Consider the following 19,067-nt stretch of genomic DNA (forward strand, 5'->3'; position numbering starts at 1 on the left):
TATGACGATCTTCTGTACTGCTTTTTGCGATCAGCCAGTGCAGACGTCAAACGAGAGGTGCCATAGTTCAGCGTAGGTGACGCCACTTTGACTTCTTTATTTTCGTCCTTTTCTCGCAAACAAAAGCTGTTCTCACTACAAATGACGAATTCGTAATTAGAGAATCCTAGTTTTTTAATGTAGCTTGATTGAGTACTTTCCTTTAGTGTTCTTCTAAATGCATGCAATTGCCATGAAATGTTTGGAAGGTATTTCCGCATACGCAGGCAGCTAACGCTGTTTGCGTAGTTGGCGCTGTGCACAAGTGTAAGTGTTTAGTAGCCCACGTCAGTAAACATTCCCGATTTCAATATTTCTTTACTCTTCCAGCGCCAACTTACTGCAGAATCTCAACCCGACATATGGACGTCTATTGCGAAACTATGCAGAGACGTCGAAGCGAGAAGAATGATTAAAACACGCCATGACGTAACACGTACCTTGAAACATTAACCAGAGCAATGATTTGCTGAGCAAGAACACTGCTGAATTAGGAAAGGCGTTTAAGCATGCTTTTTAGGCGTCACTAATTCAAGAAGGAATGCAGGCACGGGTTCCATTTCGACGCTCCTCCTTACCCTATCCTATTTCCGGAAATTCAGCGTATTCTCATACATCCTTTCCATTCTCCCGGGGGGAGTGTGGGGGCGAGTGGGGAGGGGTATCCGGTGACAAATTTCATTCACCTCCGCTTGCTTCTTGTGTAATGCTTCTCCCTTGAAATGTGAATGAAAGCCCAGTGGCCTCTAAAAAAATCTCATGGCACATATATCTTGCAGATATTAGAAATGTAGCACATTTATCCCAAGAGATTTTAATTACTTCTTCATTTTCCTCATCCCAGGCACTTTGTGGGAGGTGGGTTCCTGTCTCGCCTCATTTGTGGCCTTTTCTCATAAAAAGAAATGCGTGGCAGACGGTCCAATCAAACGTCTGAGATCCAGCACAGGAGCACGAGTGTCTAGCCATTAGGCCACGATAGCTATTAGCAATAACTACACTTTGCATATGTCCAACGTGCACCTTTCAGAACTATTTCGTGTTGATTTACATTTCAAAGCATGGTAACCGCTTCAGAATAGATTTTGCTCTTGTGCGTAATTTTGTATACTTTCTTTGGAATACTGGCGTCTTGGCCGTGCATGCCAAATCACCACTCTGTACCTCTGTATACTGTGCAGGCAGATGAGCATGATGAGCAGCACATTCTGGCCGAATCTGGAACAGTGGAGTGATCCTGGCGCGGAGGTGGACCCGGCGTACTTCAGTGCGATTCGCGTTTCGCTGGAGTTCCTCGACCGCCGTTCTGACAACAAGCGGCTGCATGTTGGCGCGATATTAGGAACGCGGTGCTTCGCTGCGAATTCGGCGCACCGAAAGTCCCACCCCCCGCACCCACTACCACGGCAACTACGCGTTGAAAAACGTTGGCACAAGCTGTCGGGGACTGCACGGTCTGCGTAGACTGGCTTCACGATTCGTTACAGCAAGCACATGTGTCTAACCTGCGGTCTTCGAGTACAGCTGCTCCTGTGCGCCAGATTGAACCACGCTCTCATATGTACTAGCTTAGCGCGCATGCTACGTGCAGTTATTTTTTATTATTGAGCTCATACCTGAATCATATAATAGCGCGATGAGGCTCTTGGAAAATAATATTACTATTTAGAACTTATGAAGTCGCTGCCATAGATATTGCGTGAAGTTTCTGTGGCTTTCCGTATGAAACTTCTGGTGACATCCCAGTGCTAAATATGGTGGCACTATCTCGGCCTAACTTAGCACGCATCACCAGGAAGCGAAAAGAAACTGCAAAAATCTGAGCAACTTCCGCACCTATTATTGTTCGTGGAGAGGAGCGAACAGCTTGTCAATTCGAAATTTTCTTATTCAGATGTAATTGCGTGCACTTTTATAAATATTTGCATCAGTGACGTAATGCATGCATACGTTTCATGAACTGGAGTTTGGCTACGAGAGATGGTAGTGGCACCGCAATTGCACGTGAGAAGTCGATGTCACAGGTATTCATGAATAAAATCGCATTCTGAGGTTTTACATGCCATGCGACCGGCATTCGATCCCGGGCCCTCGGGCTTGGCAGCGCTACGCCAAAGCAACTACGCCACCATGGCGGTCGTCACTGGCGATTGGTTCAGGACCGCATTTCGGCCTCGGCTTCACGAGCTGTATATGTGAATGAACCGTGCGTATGTTTTGCATACCGGTGCGCGCTGGGTAGATTGACGTGAAGAACGCCGAGCGGGAAGGCGTGCACGCTGGAGTCGTGTAGTGGCGCTGCAGGATGACGCCCATCGCGGCCAGGGCGTCCATGTTTGGCGTCGGGATCTGGCGGGAGCCGTGGAAGCCGACGTCGTTCCAGCCCTGCGCGTCAGAAGAGCGCAGCCAATTTTTCGGTGACACAGACCTTTCCGACGACCACGATACGTGTGTCGGGCGACTCCTATATTGAACAAGTTCACCAAAATTTAGATGGATTACGTGTTACACTCGTGAACAACCAGTATGCAAGGTAAGCAGAATGTGTGGCACGTGGCTCGTTCGTTTGCAAAACTTTATTGGCAACAAGGATCAAATGGTCGCTAAGCGACCAGAAGCCGACAGACCTTGGCGGCCTCGTCAGCCCGCTGGTCGACCCGATGTTGTTAGTCTGGATCCGAGCTGAGCAGAGCAGCATCTTTGGTATTTAAAATCGCTAGCCCTCGTGTCGGTGGGTTGGCCGGGCAGGCCCATATCACATGATTAATGTCCGCTTGTCTGTCGTGGCACCAGGGGCAGACTTCAGAGTATTCCCCAGAATAAATTCTGGAATATGGATTTAGGTTGGCGAAGGTGCCTGTTTACAGTCTCCGTCACGTGACTTCTTGTGCCTTACTAGGCGATTTGTCACCTGCAGGGTATAGCTTCCTGCTCAGGCGATAGTGGGCGGTGGGAAAGAAACCATCGTATATACGGATGTATATACAGGAAGGATAAGGGCAGGCTTGTACACTTTCCGTATAATACAATGTACCTTGCTATTTTACACATGCAGTAGGTTAATTAAATTATGGGGTTTTACATGTCAAAACCACTTTCTGATTATGAGGCACGCCGTAGTGGAGGACTCCGGAAATTTCGACCACCTGGGGTTCTTTAACGTGCACCTAAATCTAAGTACACGGGTGTTTTCGCATTTCGCCGCCATCGAAATGCGGCCGCCGTTGCCGGGATTCGATTCCGCGACCTCGTGCTCAGCAGCCCAACACCATAGCCACTGAGCAACCACGGCGGGTATAGTAGGTTAAAATATGGCGCTGTGTATAATGTACGACTTATAATAAAGGCATGTACCAGTCTAAAGAGCTCAGCCTCCTGTAGCCCTGAAAAGTTATTAAAAATTCTGTGCAGCAAACGAAGTATTTGCTGTACCTGTGTGTCGAGTTTGTTTATGGTCTCAGTACTCAATCCCTTGTCTCGAACTAAGTAACCCAGAATCCTGATGGTTTTAAATTGTGGGATTGGTTAGGCCCCAGACAACATTTTGATTTGGGGGGAGCACTGCGTATTCTCTATATCTGGATGGGACCGCGTAGCAGGAGAAGCTCGGACTTTTGCGAGGAACACTTAAGTTTGCACATTTGCACATAAACCTTGCATCCGTATGACTGCTTCTTGCAAGGTTGCTTCTACTTGGGCGTCATTCCCTCTGCTTACCCAGAAGGTACTGTCGTCCGCGTAGACGCTGTCGTGAAGATCGGGGATACAGTAAAGTATCTCGGGAAGCAGGCATATGACGACATTGAACAGGAAAGGGGACAAAACCGACGCTCAAGGTGGGCCGCCACTTCCTAATCTAATGGTGTCGGATCTAAGGTCGCGGAGATGGAGTTCTGCCTCTCTAGTGGAGAGAAAGGCACGGATGTACCTGTACGCCTTCTCTCCCGGCTTACTTTGAAGTTTTGAAGCCGAATAAGAATTTGGGAGTGTTTGACTCGAGGCCAACAAATGCGTTGGTTCTGCCCCTGGCGTCAGTGTTGAAAATTTGATGCTGGATTTGCAACGTAATCTCCTGTGTGGATAGTCCCTGTCGATAGCCAGTCAGGCTGTCAGGGAAGAGATTGTTACCTTCGATGTGTTTCCGCATTCGGTTTAGGATAACGTGTTTCGTTACCTTCCCTGCACATGACGCAAGAGAGATGGGTCTCAGGTTATGCAAATCTAATTTATTGCCTGACTTGGGTATAAATATAATTGTGGCGTGCTTCCACGTTTTAGGTACTTGACCATAGTGGTACGTGGGAAGCATAAACCTTTGCCTATGCGAACTTTAGTCGTTTTATTACAGTTTTAGAAAAGCGTTTGTGGCCTTACGTAGGGTAAACGCAAGCACCTTTGCTGAACGTTATGGTGCGCACCCTTTCAAGACTTTTGGTTTATCGTACGTCTGGTACCTCGTGCCAGACGTATCCAAGTCAAGGCAATCAATTAGCAACCGTTCTGTTGTTATGCGCAGATGTCGCATTAGGCCTGCGGGCGTCGGAGTTGCCGAGCGACCCCAGAAATCGCACGTGCTGTGCGCTCATGACTAACCTTTCAGGTGAGTTATCTATTAGTTACCCCCTCATTTAACTCGGCCCACCGCCAAATCTCAGTTGGCCTACCCCTACTTTAAGCATCCCATGCATTTTCTAAGGATCTCTAGTTTTGTACCTCTATGGGCATTCTCTTTTTATTTATTTCTACACGAAGCTCTTTGTGGCTAGGTTTCCGCGCATTCTTTTGTGTCCGTCAACAAATGTGTGTGAGCAAAAACTACCATCGTCAGCAATGGCTCGTGCCACTGCTCGCGCGTTCGTCGTCGTCCTCTTCCTTCACAGCTGGCTCCAATGCCACTCATCATGACAGCGTTCCCACATTGTCCCTCCCGCTGCGAAGGCACTAACTACACTGGCGCACTGCCAGTCGGTGCGGTGATTTCGGTCTCAAGTTCTTTGCCTAAACATATTGCGAAATGAAAACAAATCTACATAACGAATGTACAACACGAATGAACGCGGATGTATAAAAATTAATATGTGTGCGTATGTTTCGTCACGATGACCACCGATCAAGACACTAAATGTGTTCGTACCTATGTACCAAATACTGTGTCAGCTCTTTGTCGTGTGCTACACAGCTTCGCTGGTCGTCAACCTTTACCGAGTTGAATTGTGCATGATTTTCGCGCTTGAAATAGTTCCTTTTCGCTTATAAAGCGACGAATCATCTTCGTTTACACTATTAGTAAACGATCAAATGTCGTTGCAAATTACGTAAATTTGTGCAGATACAAGGGATTACCCTTTCGCGTCCCGGGGCTGGGGTATTCGCCAAGGAATGCTCACGCATCGAAATTTACGCCAACGTAGGTGACATGCGTGTTCACAGGGGAATCTCGTGAAGACGTTAGAAGTACTTGCTTCCTCATACCCTGGAATTTAGGACATTGCTCTTTACACACCAGCAAAACTCAATAGGCACCACTTTCCAAAATTATATTATGAAGGATCATCCTAGTTTGAACGAGTATTTGTTGGAAACGCCGAGAACGTACTTGCTTCTAATAGCATATCCATTTATTACACTTAGTCGGCGCTTGGTGCTGCGTATAGCAGTGTTTTGATCCTGACAAAAACATTGCTCTAAAGCAGCAGGGAAAATAGGAGTGAGTGCCGTAAATGCGTAGCTTATTAGAATAAAGTACCATATCAACGTTGCTGTATGGAATTTGTTGAAACTCGGGTCGATCTTCTAAAATGTATTTTTTTTAAATATTTCCGAGTTACGTACGCTGGTGCACTGCGATAAAGGTTAAGAGATTGCCGGAGGGCGAGTATCCAATATTCTTAGATCATCATAATCATCCACATCATCATAATCATCATCATCATCATCATCAGCCTGGTTACGCCCACTGCAGGGCAAAGGCCTCTCCCATACTACTCCAACTACCCCGGTCATGTACTAATTGTGGCCATGTCGTCCCTGCAAACTTCTTAATCTCATCCGGCCATGTAACTTTCTGCCGCCCCCTGCTACGCTTTCCTTCCCTTGGAATCCAGTCCGTAACGCTTAATGACCATCGGTTATCTTCCCTCCTCATTACATGTCCTGCCCATGCCCATTTCCTTTTCTTGATTTCAACTAAGATGTCATTAACTCGCGTTTGATCCCTCACCCAATCTTAGCGTTACACCTATCATTCTTCTTTCCATAGGTCGTTTCGTCGTCCTTAATTTAAGTAGAACCATTTTCGTAAGCCTCCAGGTTTCGGCCCCGTACGTGAGTACTGCTAAGATACCTCTATTATGCACTTTTCTCTTGAGGGATAATAGCAACCTGCTGTTCATGATCTGAGAATGCCTGCCAAACGCACCCCAGCCCATTCTTATTCTTCTGATTATTTCAGCCTCATGATCTGGATCCGCGGTCACTACCTGTCCTAAGTAGATGTATTCCGTTACCAGTTCCAGTGCCTCGCTACCTATCGTAAACTGCTGTTCTCTTCCGAGACTGTTAAACATTACTTTAGTTTTCTGCAGATTAATTTTTAGACCCATCCTTTTGCTTTGCCTCTCCAGGTTAGTGAGCATGCATTACAGTTGGTCGCCTGAGTTACTAAGCAAGGCAATATCACGAGCGAATCGCAAGTTACTAAGGTATTCTTCATTAACTCTTTTCCCCAATCCTTCCCAATTCATGTCTCGGAATACCTCCTGCAAGCACGCTGTGAATAGCATTGGAAAGATCGTATCTCCCTGCCTGACGACTTTCTTTATTGGGATTTTGTTGCTTTATTTATGGAGGACTGCGGTGGCTGTGGAGCCGCTATAGGTATCTTTTAGTATTATTACATACGGCTCGTCTACACCCTCTTAGATATTCTTAGATATATCTGCTCAATTGCCCTTATACATAATATAAGGCGCTATGAATGAAAAACATTATTTTCAAGTAAAAATAAATATATTTATTTTATCATTTGTTTAGCTGAGCACTCTAGCATTACACAGGTGGGAAATTTAAATTTTTGGGTTTTAACGCCAAAACCAACATATGTGCCATGCCGCAGTTGGAGACTCAATATTAATTTGACCACTTGGGGTTGCTTAATGGGCACCCATTGCACGTTAAATTCTTGGACACCGACGAACACGGACATCAGCGCGAGCCGCTGTAAAGTCGCGGCTGCGCTACTTAAGCGATGCCGGACTGTGTGACAAGCTGACTGTGCACTGTATGACATCGAATTATGTCACTGGGGCGTCGACAGTGTGTATGACTATGTGGCGCGTTCGCACACTGTGTGACGTCACCCACAGAAACTGCTCTGTATTCCGTTTTCTTCGCTTCCCTTTCTCTCACCATTCGCTCCCCTCTTCCCCTTCCCCTGCACAGGGTAGCCAACCGAAGATATCCTCTGGTCAACATCCCTATTTCCTGTGCTTTTACCTCTCTGGACGTAGGGAAGGATGCAAAAAGATATCAAGCGTAAAAACAATGTGTACAACATATATGATGATATGAGAAGGCATTAGGTAAATCAAGAATATGTCTAAAAAATGGAACTTTAGAGTGAGAAAAAAAAAAGCGGCACCAGAAAACCGGAATGGATTTATGACAATATTTGGTTTATGAACGTGGGTTGCGGGCGCCCACATGTGATGGGCGGAAAGAATATCGGCTCGAGCAAACGGGATATTACTGTTAGAAAGACTATGGAACAGCACCGACAATGCAAGTTTCCTGCGCATATCAAGAGACGAATATTGAGGTATTTCTTTTGGTGGACACACTTTCATAGCGAGAGTATGAAGAAACGATGGACGACGCATCTTTATTTTGAAGTGATTAGAGTAGATTATCGATATTACAGCGTGAGTAGGGCGCGCAATCAAGGACACACATTCTAAGAGGGCCTGGTTAGAGAGCCGCATGCGCAAAGTCTGATATCTGCTTTCATAAGGTGTAAGCTCCTTACGCGTGCACCTTGCGGTAGTGTGAAAAAAAATGTAGTAAAAAATAAAGAAAATGGAGGAAAAGAACAGTGGAAGAGAAAACGCCGCATTTAAAACTCGAGGCAATAAAAATATGTAGGTAGCACAAAAAAAAAAGAATTTCAGTGCCTTTCCACTCCTTGAATAGGATGACCAGCGACGCCGTGTATATGAACCTCTTAATGGCGAACTGCACCTCCGCCGCGGGGGTCAGCTCGGCATTGCACAATCTTCGAGATACGGGTCCCGTATGGGGAGTGCTTAACGCCTGTTTCACCTCCGCCGTGGGTCGGCCCGGCATTGCACTATCTTCATGATTTTGTTTCTACATATGGGCACGATACTGCGGGAGCTAGCCCTCAACAGATTCGCTGTAAAGATTTCTCCCTTTCCTGCTTTAAAGAATACGCCGACGATTACGATACTCGGTAATGCCAAATTTGAGCGCAGCTGTATACGTGTTTTCATTTCACGATGTATTGGCTGGCGCCGAAAATATATCTTGCGCGGCACGTTGCAAATAGGAGCGCAGTGCGGCGCGACTGCGAATCTGGGGATCGCGAGAGCCATCGCGTGTGTGACGTGTGGGCGCGATTCGTAGCAGACTCCACCGAAAGATCCCCCAGACGACACGCGCTACTCTGGCGCCACATCGTAGCCATTGTTGTCGCACTACGCTTTCTTTCTCACGCTTTCGCCATATCCACGTCCGTTTTCCCCCTCACGGTTCCGCTGCACCCTCGTCGCGTCTTTCGTCCAGCCCCGCTTAGCTCCGCCTTCGTTTTTATATTTCGCTGCCCTCGTTCGCTTGGCTACGCCTGGGTACGACGCCGAGGTACGCTGACGCTCGCCGCAGGATCGGGTATCTAAGAGCTGCGCTCTAAAATAAAGACAGAAAAATAGGTATATTTCCTGACATAATCAGGAGAGTAATCTGATAATTACGCCACCAGGCAGGAAGAACTATCTAAACACCCAAAGGCACTTCGGAATGAAAGAAAGGCGAGCATGGTGGTAGAGATACATGGAATCAAGAAGCAGGACTTTAAATCACAAACGCAAGATTCTGTGAAAAGGACAACACAGAGGTATAACTATCAAGGAAGAAGGTCGCACAGCGGCGGCAGAAGACGCAAAACCCATCTGCGCATGCCCGTAGGAAGGCAACGCCAACACGTCAATGATGGGTGCTTTCAGTATTATTACATACGGCTCGTCTACACCCTCTTAGATATTCTTAGATATATCTGCTCAATTGACCTTATACATAATATAAGGCGCTATGAATGACAAATATTATTTTCAAGTAAAAATAAATATATTTATTTTATCATTTGTTTATCAGTAGAGATACATGGAATCAAGAAGCAGGACTTTAAATCACAAACGCAAGATTCTGTGAAAAGGACAACACAGAGGTATAACTATCAAGGAAGAAGGTCGCACAGCGGCGGCAGAAGACACAAAACCCATCTGCGCATGCCCGTAGGAAGGCAGCGCCAACACGTCAATGATGGGTGCCCGAGGGCTCACGTTCGACACATATTGGTTGGGGCATGACTGTTCCCCTCTATGCGAGTTAATGTAGGGCTGACCTGCGCCTCCGATAGTGCTTTTACTGACAAGCCACGCCTCGACAATGAAACGTACTTCGCTCATATGTTTGAATAAGACATCACTAACTTCAGCTGTAGGAGTGCACTTGCAAGCGCTACAGCGCATCAAGTAGATTGTGCCTTTTTGTCTGTTTCATCGTATTATTCATAGCCTGTAGGTAGAAATTAAGGGCCCATTTATTCATTCAAAAAGGAAATTGCGACTACATTTGTTGAATGGGTAGTTACCTTTTTATAATTTTTTGTGTTCTTGTGTTTATTCTGTTAATGGAAGTTTTCTATTGTCTGATGTGCGCTGTTTTGAACAGCCTGATAATGTTCAGTGTAAAGTTTGCTTTGAGCCGCGTATTGACCGGAGGTACAACAGTCCGCGTTTAAACTAATGGACCTCCCTCTCTATTTGTCGTTTTTGAAACGTATATTCCAGAGTTATGAAAATTTAATTCAACTGAAAAGCTTATACTGCGTCCCACAGGTGAATGGTCGTTCGTGCTCAATTATTATTTTAATAATGCAACAACCTGTCTGAACGATTTGAAGTCGCAAAAACCGGAATATTCATGTCCGGTCTCAAGTCCTCCCTCACCGAGTGGTTGCATTTGTATCAAGCGCAGCTTGGAGGTCCACTGCATCAAAAGTGCTGGCCCCGTCAAAAGCCCAGATTCAGATAGTCTACAACCAGAAATACCTGCGTGCAGGGTTATATGCTCGGAATACAACTGGATTCTTAAGGAAAGGCTCGCAAAAGTAGATGTTTTTTATACCAACACTGGAAAAATTAAAAAAGAAACTTCGCTATTACTTCTCGCCGGGAGCTACACATGGCTAAAATTTATGGCTCCTTGGCATGACCTCCGAGACTAGCCATTGCCCGCGGATCTGGCTTCCCGCGAAAACTGTCGGAGGCAACGTGCTGGGACTTGCGTCACATCCGCTAACCACCTGGTACACGCGTCGTCTGCTTAGCCGGTAAGAAAAAGCCTGGTAATAAGGAAACTATATAATTGCTAGCCCTGCAGCTTCTGCAAAATTTATTCCGCAGTGTACGCTACTCATTCCTTAGCAATTTAGCCAATGTGAAATTTTGTTGCAGTTGGCCTTGCAAACCATGTGGCAATTTCTTACAAATGCAAGAGCAGCTATTATATTGCCTTAAAAACTACTTTGCTCTAAGCGCATCATATGGATCTTATAACGGAGGCAAATTTAGTCCCACTTTAATCGAGGACACTACGCCGCAGCGGCTGTCACCTTGGCGGCTCGCTATCTGACGAGGAAGAAAAGTATTATTTAGGATTGGTGGCATGCAGTGTCAATGGGTAAATCATCCAGCACAGTATGTCTAATTATTTTAGCCAACATTTGTAAGACAAGATCAAGATGATCAATTGCACGACCAAAGACCAGACGACATCGCATCCATCCCTTAGGCGGCGCGCTGCGCATCTCAAAGTCTTGCCAGTGACGAAGCGCCGAATTTTGCTGGCACAGGAAGAACGAGTTTTCATAAGCACGGATGCTTAATATATTATAAATCACACGCGCAAAAAAAGAAAAAGAAAACTGGGCCCAGAGTCAGCGCCAACCGCCGACTGATTATCATTTCTTGACATTTGAAGCGCTATCATTTAAGTTCAGCACTTGGACAGCGAAGTGAGTTCGACGATCGTACTCGAAGGGAAGTGCGTTCTACAGCATCATAAGACCATTTCTGTTGAACACCCTGCGAACGACACTAACGGCAACGCACACTTGCTCAAAATGAATCTAAATGTGCCCTTCTGACGGAGTATCGAACTAAGGCATTAAAGTGTTGTTTGAACCACGGCCGCCATAAAATACCGGATGTTATGCGAACTCTTTTTTTTTGGATGTCGCTCAAAATACGTCAGACACCGTCCTTCAACTTTTTGTATCGTACGTTACACGGTTATGGGAGCGTTTTTACGGAGTTACGTCTGACGCAATTGTTGGTTGTTGCATGTTTCACGTTGCGATACATCGGTCATGACCACGCTGAGCAGCTTCCCTCGCGTCCCTGGCGTCAGCGCTCATACTGTGTACGGTGCCCTGCAACGTGCCCAAGTCGGCACAGCTCCCGCCGATCGGTGTGCCCATCACTGCTGCAGCGAATGCCGCGTCTGGTTCGACAGCGTTGATGTACGCTTTCACAGCAAGAAAATTCATTGTGGACGGTGCCTCCGTACGCATTACCATGACAACGTATGCTGCTCGCCAGCAGACCCCCAACGGTGCACCGACGCCCCGCTACCGACACAGTTGATTGATTGGCTTAAACGAGTCCGCGTTGCCGCATTTCACAATTAAAGAGATGCCGATGTCGAAACTGCGATCCACAAGTTAACAGAATCGTTACCTAACAAAAGCAGAGAAGCGCAACTCTACTTCTCCGAACAACGAGCTCAGCTGACCGCTCTAAGTCCATTTCAGTTCTCGTTCGCCAACGGGCGCGAGTGACCGTTGTCTCACCATTCGGTTTCTCGCTCACAAGCACTTCGTTCTTGAGGATTCTTCGAGGAACGGCTTCAGTCGTACCGCTGTGCACACCACATTTAGAAACTTAAGAATTAATAGGGAGAATTACGGCGTCGTATGGGACGTCGTATCCTTGCGTACGCTTAAAAGCATTCCCGGCCTTGTCCGTACGCACGCACTTCTACTTTAATGCTGTTTCATCTACTTAATGTTGTTAATGATGTACAGGTGGAGCTCTGCGTGAACATACATGCAATAGCTCACTTCGATGGCAATGGCACGAATGGAATGGAAGACTTGGGAAGCTAAATATACTCGCTATCTGTTGAAGGACAGCTGAAAACGCTGAAAAAAATATGAACCGTATCTTCAAGACAGCCACGAAAAGGGCACACCGCACTTGCCGGATGGCTGTGAATCGTCTGTAGCTCATCGGCAAGCAGCCCTGCGCCAGGAGGTACCTGAATGTAGCTCGTCTGGCGTCAAGGAAGCTAGCCGTAATGAGCTTCCAGCTTGGCGTTTGTGGAGGTGAGCCAGATAATTGGCAGCCGCCACATAAATGGCGCACGGGGAACCTGAGCGAGGCACACAGGGAGAAAATGTGCTTTGGGAAAACAAATGGACTCTAGTGATCAGAAAACAGGAATTGAAGTTTCGAGCTTTAGCGCGACACCGTGTCGCAGGAAATCCGGAGTCCAGTGTCGGACATCGTTCTGGCCGAAAAACTCATTTCGAAGCACGTATACCCAACAAAGCGGGCCCTCCGTGTAGCGCAAGAAAATTACTGAACTAATTAAATTTCTCGAGGTAAAATACATCAGCAAAATTGTAAAGCATGACTTACGCACAACCTACAGACATGATAGTGTCGGACTGTAATTTGAGTATACGAGTAAATATAGTTCTGTTGCGCGGAAGCTCAAGTAACGTAAACCCAATTTCCGGCGTTTCTACCATTTATGAAGCGACTGTGGCGTCCGCCGGCGCGCAAATCTGTGCAGTGCCGGGCCGACCCACGGCCGAGGTGCAGTTCGCCATTAAGGGCCCACATAGAAAGCTTCGCTGGTCATCCTTCTTCACAGAGGGGAAGGGCACTTAGTTTTTCTTGTACGTTTCAAGCAGGGCTATAATCGTACAAACGTGCCTTTCCCATGACACAGCTGCCGAGGCAAAACTATTTCTTAGTAATATTTTCATCAATCTTCTCCTTAAGAAAGAAATGAACTTTTAAAACACGTTATCGGAATGCATTGTCAAAAATACGTTATACCTAAAGTGCAAAAGAAGTTCAGAAGCGCCTTCGCATGTTCACGAAAACAGCCAGATATTTTTCGTATGAAAATATCGGTGTAGATAGAAAGAAACATAACAAGAGCAGTAACTAAATGACCTGACTTTCTTACTATGCCGTCTGGCGGAAAGCTACCAGACTAAGCAGTGATAAAGTGACGAAAAAAAAAAAAAAGCAAGGCGCAGCTGGCGTCGAACCCGCGAACTAGCGCACGTGGTACCAGTGGATTTAATCTGTCGCTGTTCAGAGCGCTTGGATGTCAATTCGACCGGCTGCTGCAAGCGAAAACCAGGTTTATATATCTACCACAATAAATTCCATGACCTCGTTATGAAAACGACGATTCTGGAACGACTGTTTACAGCGAAGCTGTTTACCTCGTCCAACCGGCGATTCTTTCGTGGCGGTCCACAGAAAAATCGGCTTTCTAGAAATCGATGATTTAGCGCAAAAAACACATGTAGCGCACACGGGCGGCATGGTGTCACCGTGCGTGATGAACAAGTGCCGAAACGGCACTTGTTCCTGTTGTTCTTGTAGCACGTATGCGTGTACTGATGAATCTGCAAGGATTCTCTACTCGAAGGTAAACTGCCTCTTCTTTCCAAGACTCGCGGATACTCGTACCCTCCGATTCCGCCGCTTATGCCCCCGCTGAACGTTGTCGAAGAACGGCTGGTTGCACCGTGGATCCCGTTCAGGTCGATCAGGGTATCACTGCATTTTACGGCGCACTCATTTAATTCGTTAGACTAGAATAGCTTAAGTGGATGGTAACGGCTTCGCTGACAATCTTCCTTCACAGAGTGGATTGGGCCTTCAACTTTTTTGTTACTTCAAGAACTGCTGCTGTTACAAGCTGAAAGCTGAGTTACTGAAGTTGATAAATCCCATGGAATATGCCAATCACTGCACTAGTTTTACCGCAAATCATTTTTACTAGGCAAAAAAAGCCTCCAAAATTTGAATGTTTCAATAGACTACCATATTTCAGACTGCGCCAGCAACTTGAAACAAGTTTTCTGCCGTAAGTAATACTACCGCTTGCATGAGGTGCCGGGCTAGGCGAGTAGAGCCTATTTCCATGGGAATATTTTGAAAGATGGCTTCTGTGGTTAGTTATTTGCGAAAAACTACGCCTACACCCCCCCCCCCCCCCCCCCGCCCTCTGCCATAGAATATGTGCATGTTTGCAAGGACGGCCGCTAGAGGCGCTGTTCGGCGATGTCCCTGTTGCACACGAAAAAATTGGCTGAAGGCTTAGCTTGGTTAAGCCTGGAAGATTGCGTAAGCAATACCCTTGGCTGCGCCTTAGTTCGGCTGATGGTGTGGACATGGTTTCCCTATGTTAAACTTATGGCTATACATCATCCGACATAGCGCAAGGCAGCGCTGGCTATGGTGTTGGGCTGCTGAGCACGAGGTCGCGGGATCGAATCCCGGCCACGGCGGCCGCATTTAGATGGGGGCGAACTGCGAAAACACCCGTGTACTTAGATTTAGGTGCACGTTAAAGATCCCCAGGTGGTCGAAATTTCCGGAGTCCTCCACTACGGCGTGCCTCATAATCAGAAAGTGGTTTTGGCACGTAAAACCCCATAAATCAGCGCAAGACAGCGCGCCGACCACTGCGAGGAGCCGAGCTGTAGCCCCATCTATCCTCCTAGCGTGACGTCACACCAGCGAGCGCCCTCTCTCGGTAGCGCCGCAGCAGCGGCGCGCAAGGCTTCGCCTCATGGAGGAAGGAATCTGAGGAGAGGCCCTATCCCTTCCGCACGCTAGGAGAAAAGTGTGGAGGAAATGACGTAGTAGGTTCTCCTTTGTTTTGCTGTTTTTTTATTTCTTTGCTGTAGTGGCCCCGCCTTTCAGGCCACAATGGCGGCTTTGTTATTGTTCTGTGCGCTCACACGTGTTGCTCATGTAGGTCTCGTACCGTGGCAAAGGCGCCGTGCGGGCAAGTTTGCGTTGGTCTCCGTGTTTTGTTCCGCTGCGTTACCTGGACCGTGCTCAACTGGAAGTTGCTGTGGCGAGGCGGGACAGGAGGAACTAAAAGGTTTGTTCGATTCAGAAAAAGGTGCAGGGCACCTCAAACGAAAAAGTGCAGGGGTGCCGGGCTGCACCCACCCGCTGCAAGGTTCAAGGGTGCAGTGCACCGCGGCGGCACCTTGCATTGCACCCCGTTCAATCGAGCACGGGGGTGCAGGGTGCACTGCTGCACCTTGGGGAATCGAGGGTCTGGGTGCAGTGCACCGTCAATAGGTGCAGAAGGTGTAGAGAAACTTGGCTGAATTGAATAGAACTAAAGTTCGTGAAATGAACGCGCATGCAACGCTGTACGCAAAGTACCGCGCCACGGCAATGGCAACGGGCGAAGGAATATCCGCGGGAAATTTTGCCCTCTTTGGCGGAATCATGCTAACGTGCTAACGATTGTTTAGTATTGCTGCGAAGCGCGCGGGTCTGAGCAGCACGGTTGCGCGCAGCGGCGTGGTTTCGTCAGAAATGTAAACAAGAGAGGAGCGCTGGCCCGATAGGCGGAGCAACGGCATGACCAACGCCAACTTCCGGCTTCACTTTCGCTTCACAAAGAGTGACGGCAGGACCTCTCCTGAGTTTCCTTCCTCCGTGCTTCGGCTCCACTATCGATGCCGCGAGCTGGGGCTCCGTCTCTCGGTCTGGCGTGACGTCACACGGTCACGTGACGCGCAGGTCTGTAAGGAGGCGCCACGACCACCGATGGGCCGAAAGTGCGAGCAGTATTGCTTTCGCAATAAAACATTGATTAACAGTGGAGGAAAAGAACTAAGAAGCTTACCAGCAAGTATGCGGCCTGTAGGGGGAGCAACATAGCAACAATGAACGTCAAGCAGAAAGTCAGATAGGCTGATATAATCTCATGTGTGGCGGCAATGGAAAAGAAACCTGCCATGAGTAACTACTTAAGAGGAAAAAATGAAATCAGGAAAGAAACAATTTATGACAACTCGAAGGGAAGCTCATTAATTTTCGAAGCGAGTTAAAGAAGCCTTAGAACACGCACCTATAAAGCGAGATATAAGCAGGAAGAAGAAGCATGTGCTTGCTGCGGTAAAGCTGGGGAAACGATGGAGCATGTTTTATTAGAATGTAAAGAATGTGAAGCCCTTAGGGTAAAGGGAAAGTAAACATGTCCGCAGTAGAGATTAGTAAGAGGCGATGGGAAGTTTGGTGGAAGAAAAGTAGGGAAACAACAGAAAACGGAGACGTACAAAAACAAAGTTCTCAGTAGAGGGTTAGAAAATTTGGTTATGAGAATTCATCGTGTTTTTTTTGTTTCCTTTTCTTTTTGTTTTCTTTTTGCCATAGTAAGGCCATTAGGTAGTATAATATAAAGGGCATGGCGGCGCAAACCACTCCCCCGTTCCAACGGGGACGCTCATAACATCCATCCATTCATCCTAATTTCTAGTCATGAGTGGTGGGCCTTGCACCGAAATACGGAGCTTTGAATTAGTGGTTCCGCACATTCCATCCCAGGTACAACTATAGGAAGACCACGAGTAGTGCGTACTACTGACGAAGAAGCTGCCTACCGCAAAAACGAAAACGGGGTGAAATAATGGTGAAACACAATATTTACAATATAGGCTTCTTGCGAAGTTTCACTTGCATGCTGTAACACGGTGTAACTAACACAGGTTCGCTGTTCGACCATCTTCACGGACCGGAAGGGGCTGTGATTTTTTACAGCGAAGCTGTATACCTTTACCGTCCATGGAATTTCTTGTGTCGTAAGCAAAAAAATCCCCATACGTGGGCCGATCCCGCCGATAGTGCAATGCCGGGCCGACCCGCGGCGCAAGGGAAGGAGGTGTTAAACGTGGACCGATCCCGAAGATAGTGCAATGCCGGGCCGACCCGCGGCGGAGGTGAAGCAGGCGTTAAGCAATCTCTATACGTGGACTGATCCCGAAGATAGTGCAATGCCGCGCCGACCCACGGCGGAGGTGCAGTTCGCCATTAAGGGGCCCACATGCACAGCTTTCTTCTTCCAGAGAGGAATCCTTCTTCAAAGAGTTGAAGGGCACTGAGATTTTTTTTTCAACGAGTGGAAATTTCAATGGCAAGTGAATTGAGACAGAGAAGTCATTACGGAAATTAAATTTCATTTCCAAAGTGTAAAGTGACTATAATGTCATGTAGTAGTGACGGTGAAGAAAGCAACAAAAATGAGAAAGATGAAACTAGCGTTTTATTGGGCGAACTTGTGCCCTCAAAAACAGGCCTTCTCTCAAAGAACGGCGAAAGCGGCAAACACAGTCGGCGCTTGTGAAAAATCTGATCAGTGGGTCAAGCGCCGGTTTTTATACATCAACCATCGAAGGTTCCAGAGTAATCGCTGGTGCTCCCGTGTCTTCTGGAATATTCCACACCAGTCGCGTCGCGCGTAGATGAAATCAGATTACACAAGGTTCGGTGGCATCAGACAGCGGATGCAATCATCGATAACGTTCGAGAAACTTCCGATACATGCAGGCGCGTACTGCGCTGTGCGATAACATTTGTTAGGCGGTGAAACGTAGTCACTCGATAAAACTAAACACGTGTGAATAAGCTTTTATTGCAGAAGGATACTTTATTATAACATGTTTGAAGATTACGAAATATGATAAAGTACGTGGAAACTTCAGAGTTAGCGCTAGTCAGCGTAACCTTTAGATTTTTGGCGTCAACCATGTAAATCTTTATGAAGCACAATATAAGCGAAATTATTAGCGAAATGTGTGCACCGCTCTGCAGTTATCCTTCATGCTGCACTTTCCTCTAATACACATTTCGGGCTTGAGCTATTCAATAATGCGTTAGCTGATGAGACTTTCATATGCGGGCATATGAGTTTTAAGCTATACATCAAAAAGTTGCACGAGCTTAAGTATGCTTTAAAATCAAGGAACTTGTCGTTTCGCGACTGAGTCGCGAGAACGTTGTCGGGCTTCCCAGTCGCCAGGATTGTGATCTTATGGAAGGCAAATAAAAAAAAAACATGACGTTTGTTGCCATATACTTACTAGCTTTTGTAAAAGTAACCCTCGACAAAGTATGTATGCAGAAAATTCAAGGCCCCGTGCTAGTCTTGCTCGCGTTGAGAATGCAAGTAAACAAATGAAATGCAACCGTAGCGTACAAGATACCAAAGGTGAGTTCCACTGCTGACGTCAAGGCAGCTCCGCTCGCTGCAGCGCGACCATCAATCACTCACATAGAGAATATTGACCCTTTTCGCGGCGATCCCGTGGCCGCAGCCACGTTGGATCACGTGGTGGCGCGTCCATTGCTTGCCTAAACTGGCTCCGTTGCCTCCGCGTCTACAACGGGTTTGTGTGATGCCGGTGCGGCTTCGCAAACCTCTATTTCGGCAGATATCGTAGACGGTCGACGACACGAAGCTTTGGCCACAACTTCAGAGAACATTCAAAAGTGCTCTGGAAGCTGATTACGCTAAGTCCCACCGTGGCGGGCAGCGTATATGGTGCTTGTTTTAAAAGCGAGGCTAAATGTGTGTTCCAAGCTACCTAAATTTTCCGCTAGTGAACTGAATCCGGGTTA

The 19,067-nt window shown here is 47.1% G+C and overlaps 1 protein-coding gene across 1 annotated transcript in view; it reads right to left on the bottom strand.

The window, feature by feature from the left end:
* The window catches only part of LOC126534697 (arylsulfatase B-like), an 89,272-nt gene that overhangs the window by 58,670 nt on the left and 11,535 nt on the right, over positions 1-19,067 (bottom strand). Inside the window, exons 4-5 of the mRNA XM_072289500.1 lie at positions 2,245-2,424; positions 1,545-1,569 (exon numbers count right to left, since the gene is read on the bottom strand). Coding sequence (XP_072145601.1) covers positions 1,545-1,569; positions 2,245-2,424 — 205 coding nt within the window. The remainder of the gene's footprint in view (positions 1-1,544; positions 1,570-2,244; positions 2,425-19,067) is intronic.

The sequence above is a fragment of the Dermacentor andersoni genome, chromosome 7 (assembly GCF_023375885.2).
Source record: "Dermacentor andersoni chromosome 7, qqDerAnde1_hic_scaffold, whole genome shotgun sequence".
Taxonomy (NCBI): domain Eukaryota; kingdom Metazoa; phylum Arthropoda; class Arachnida; order Ixodida; family Ixodidae; genus Dermacentor; species Dermacentor andersoni.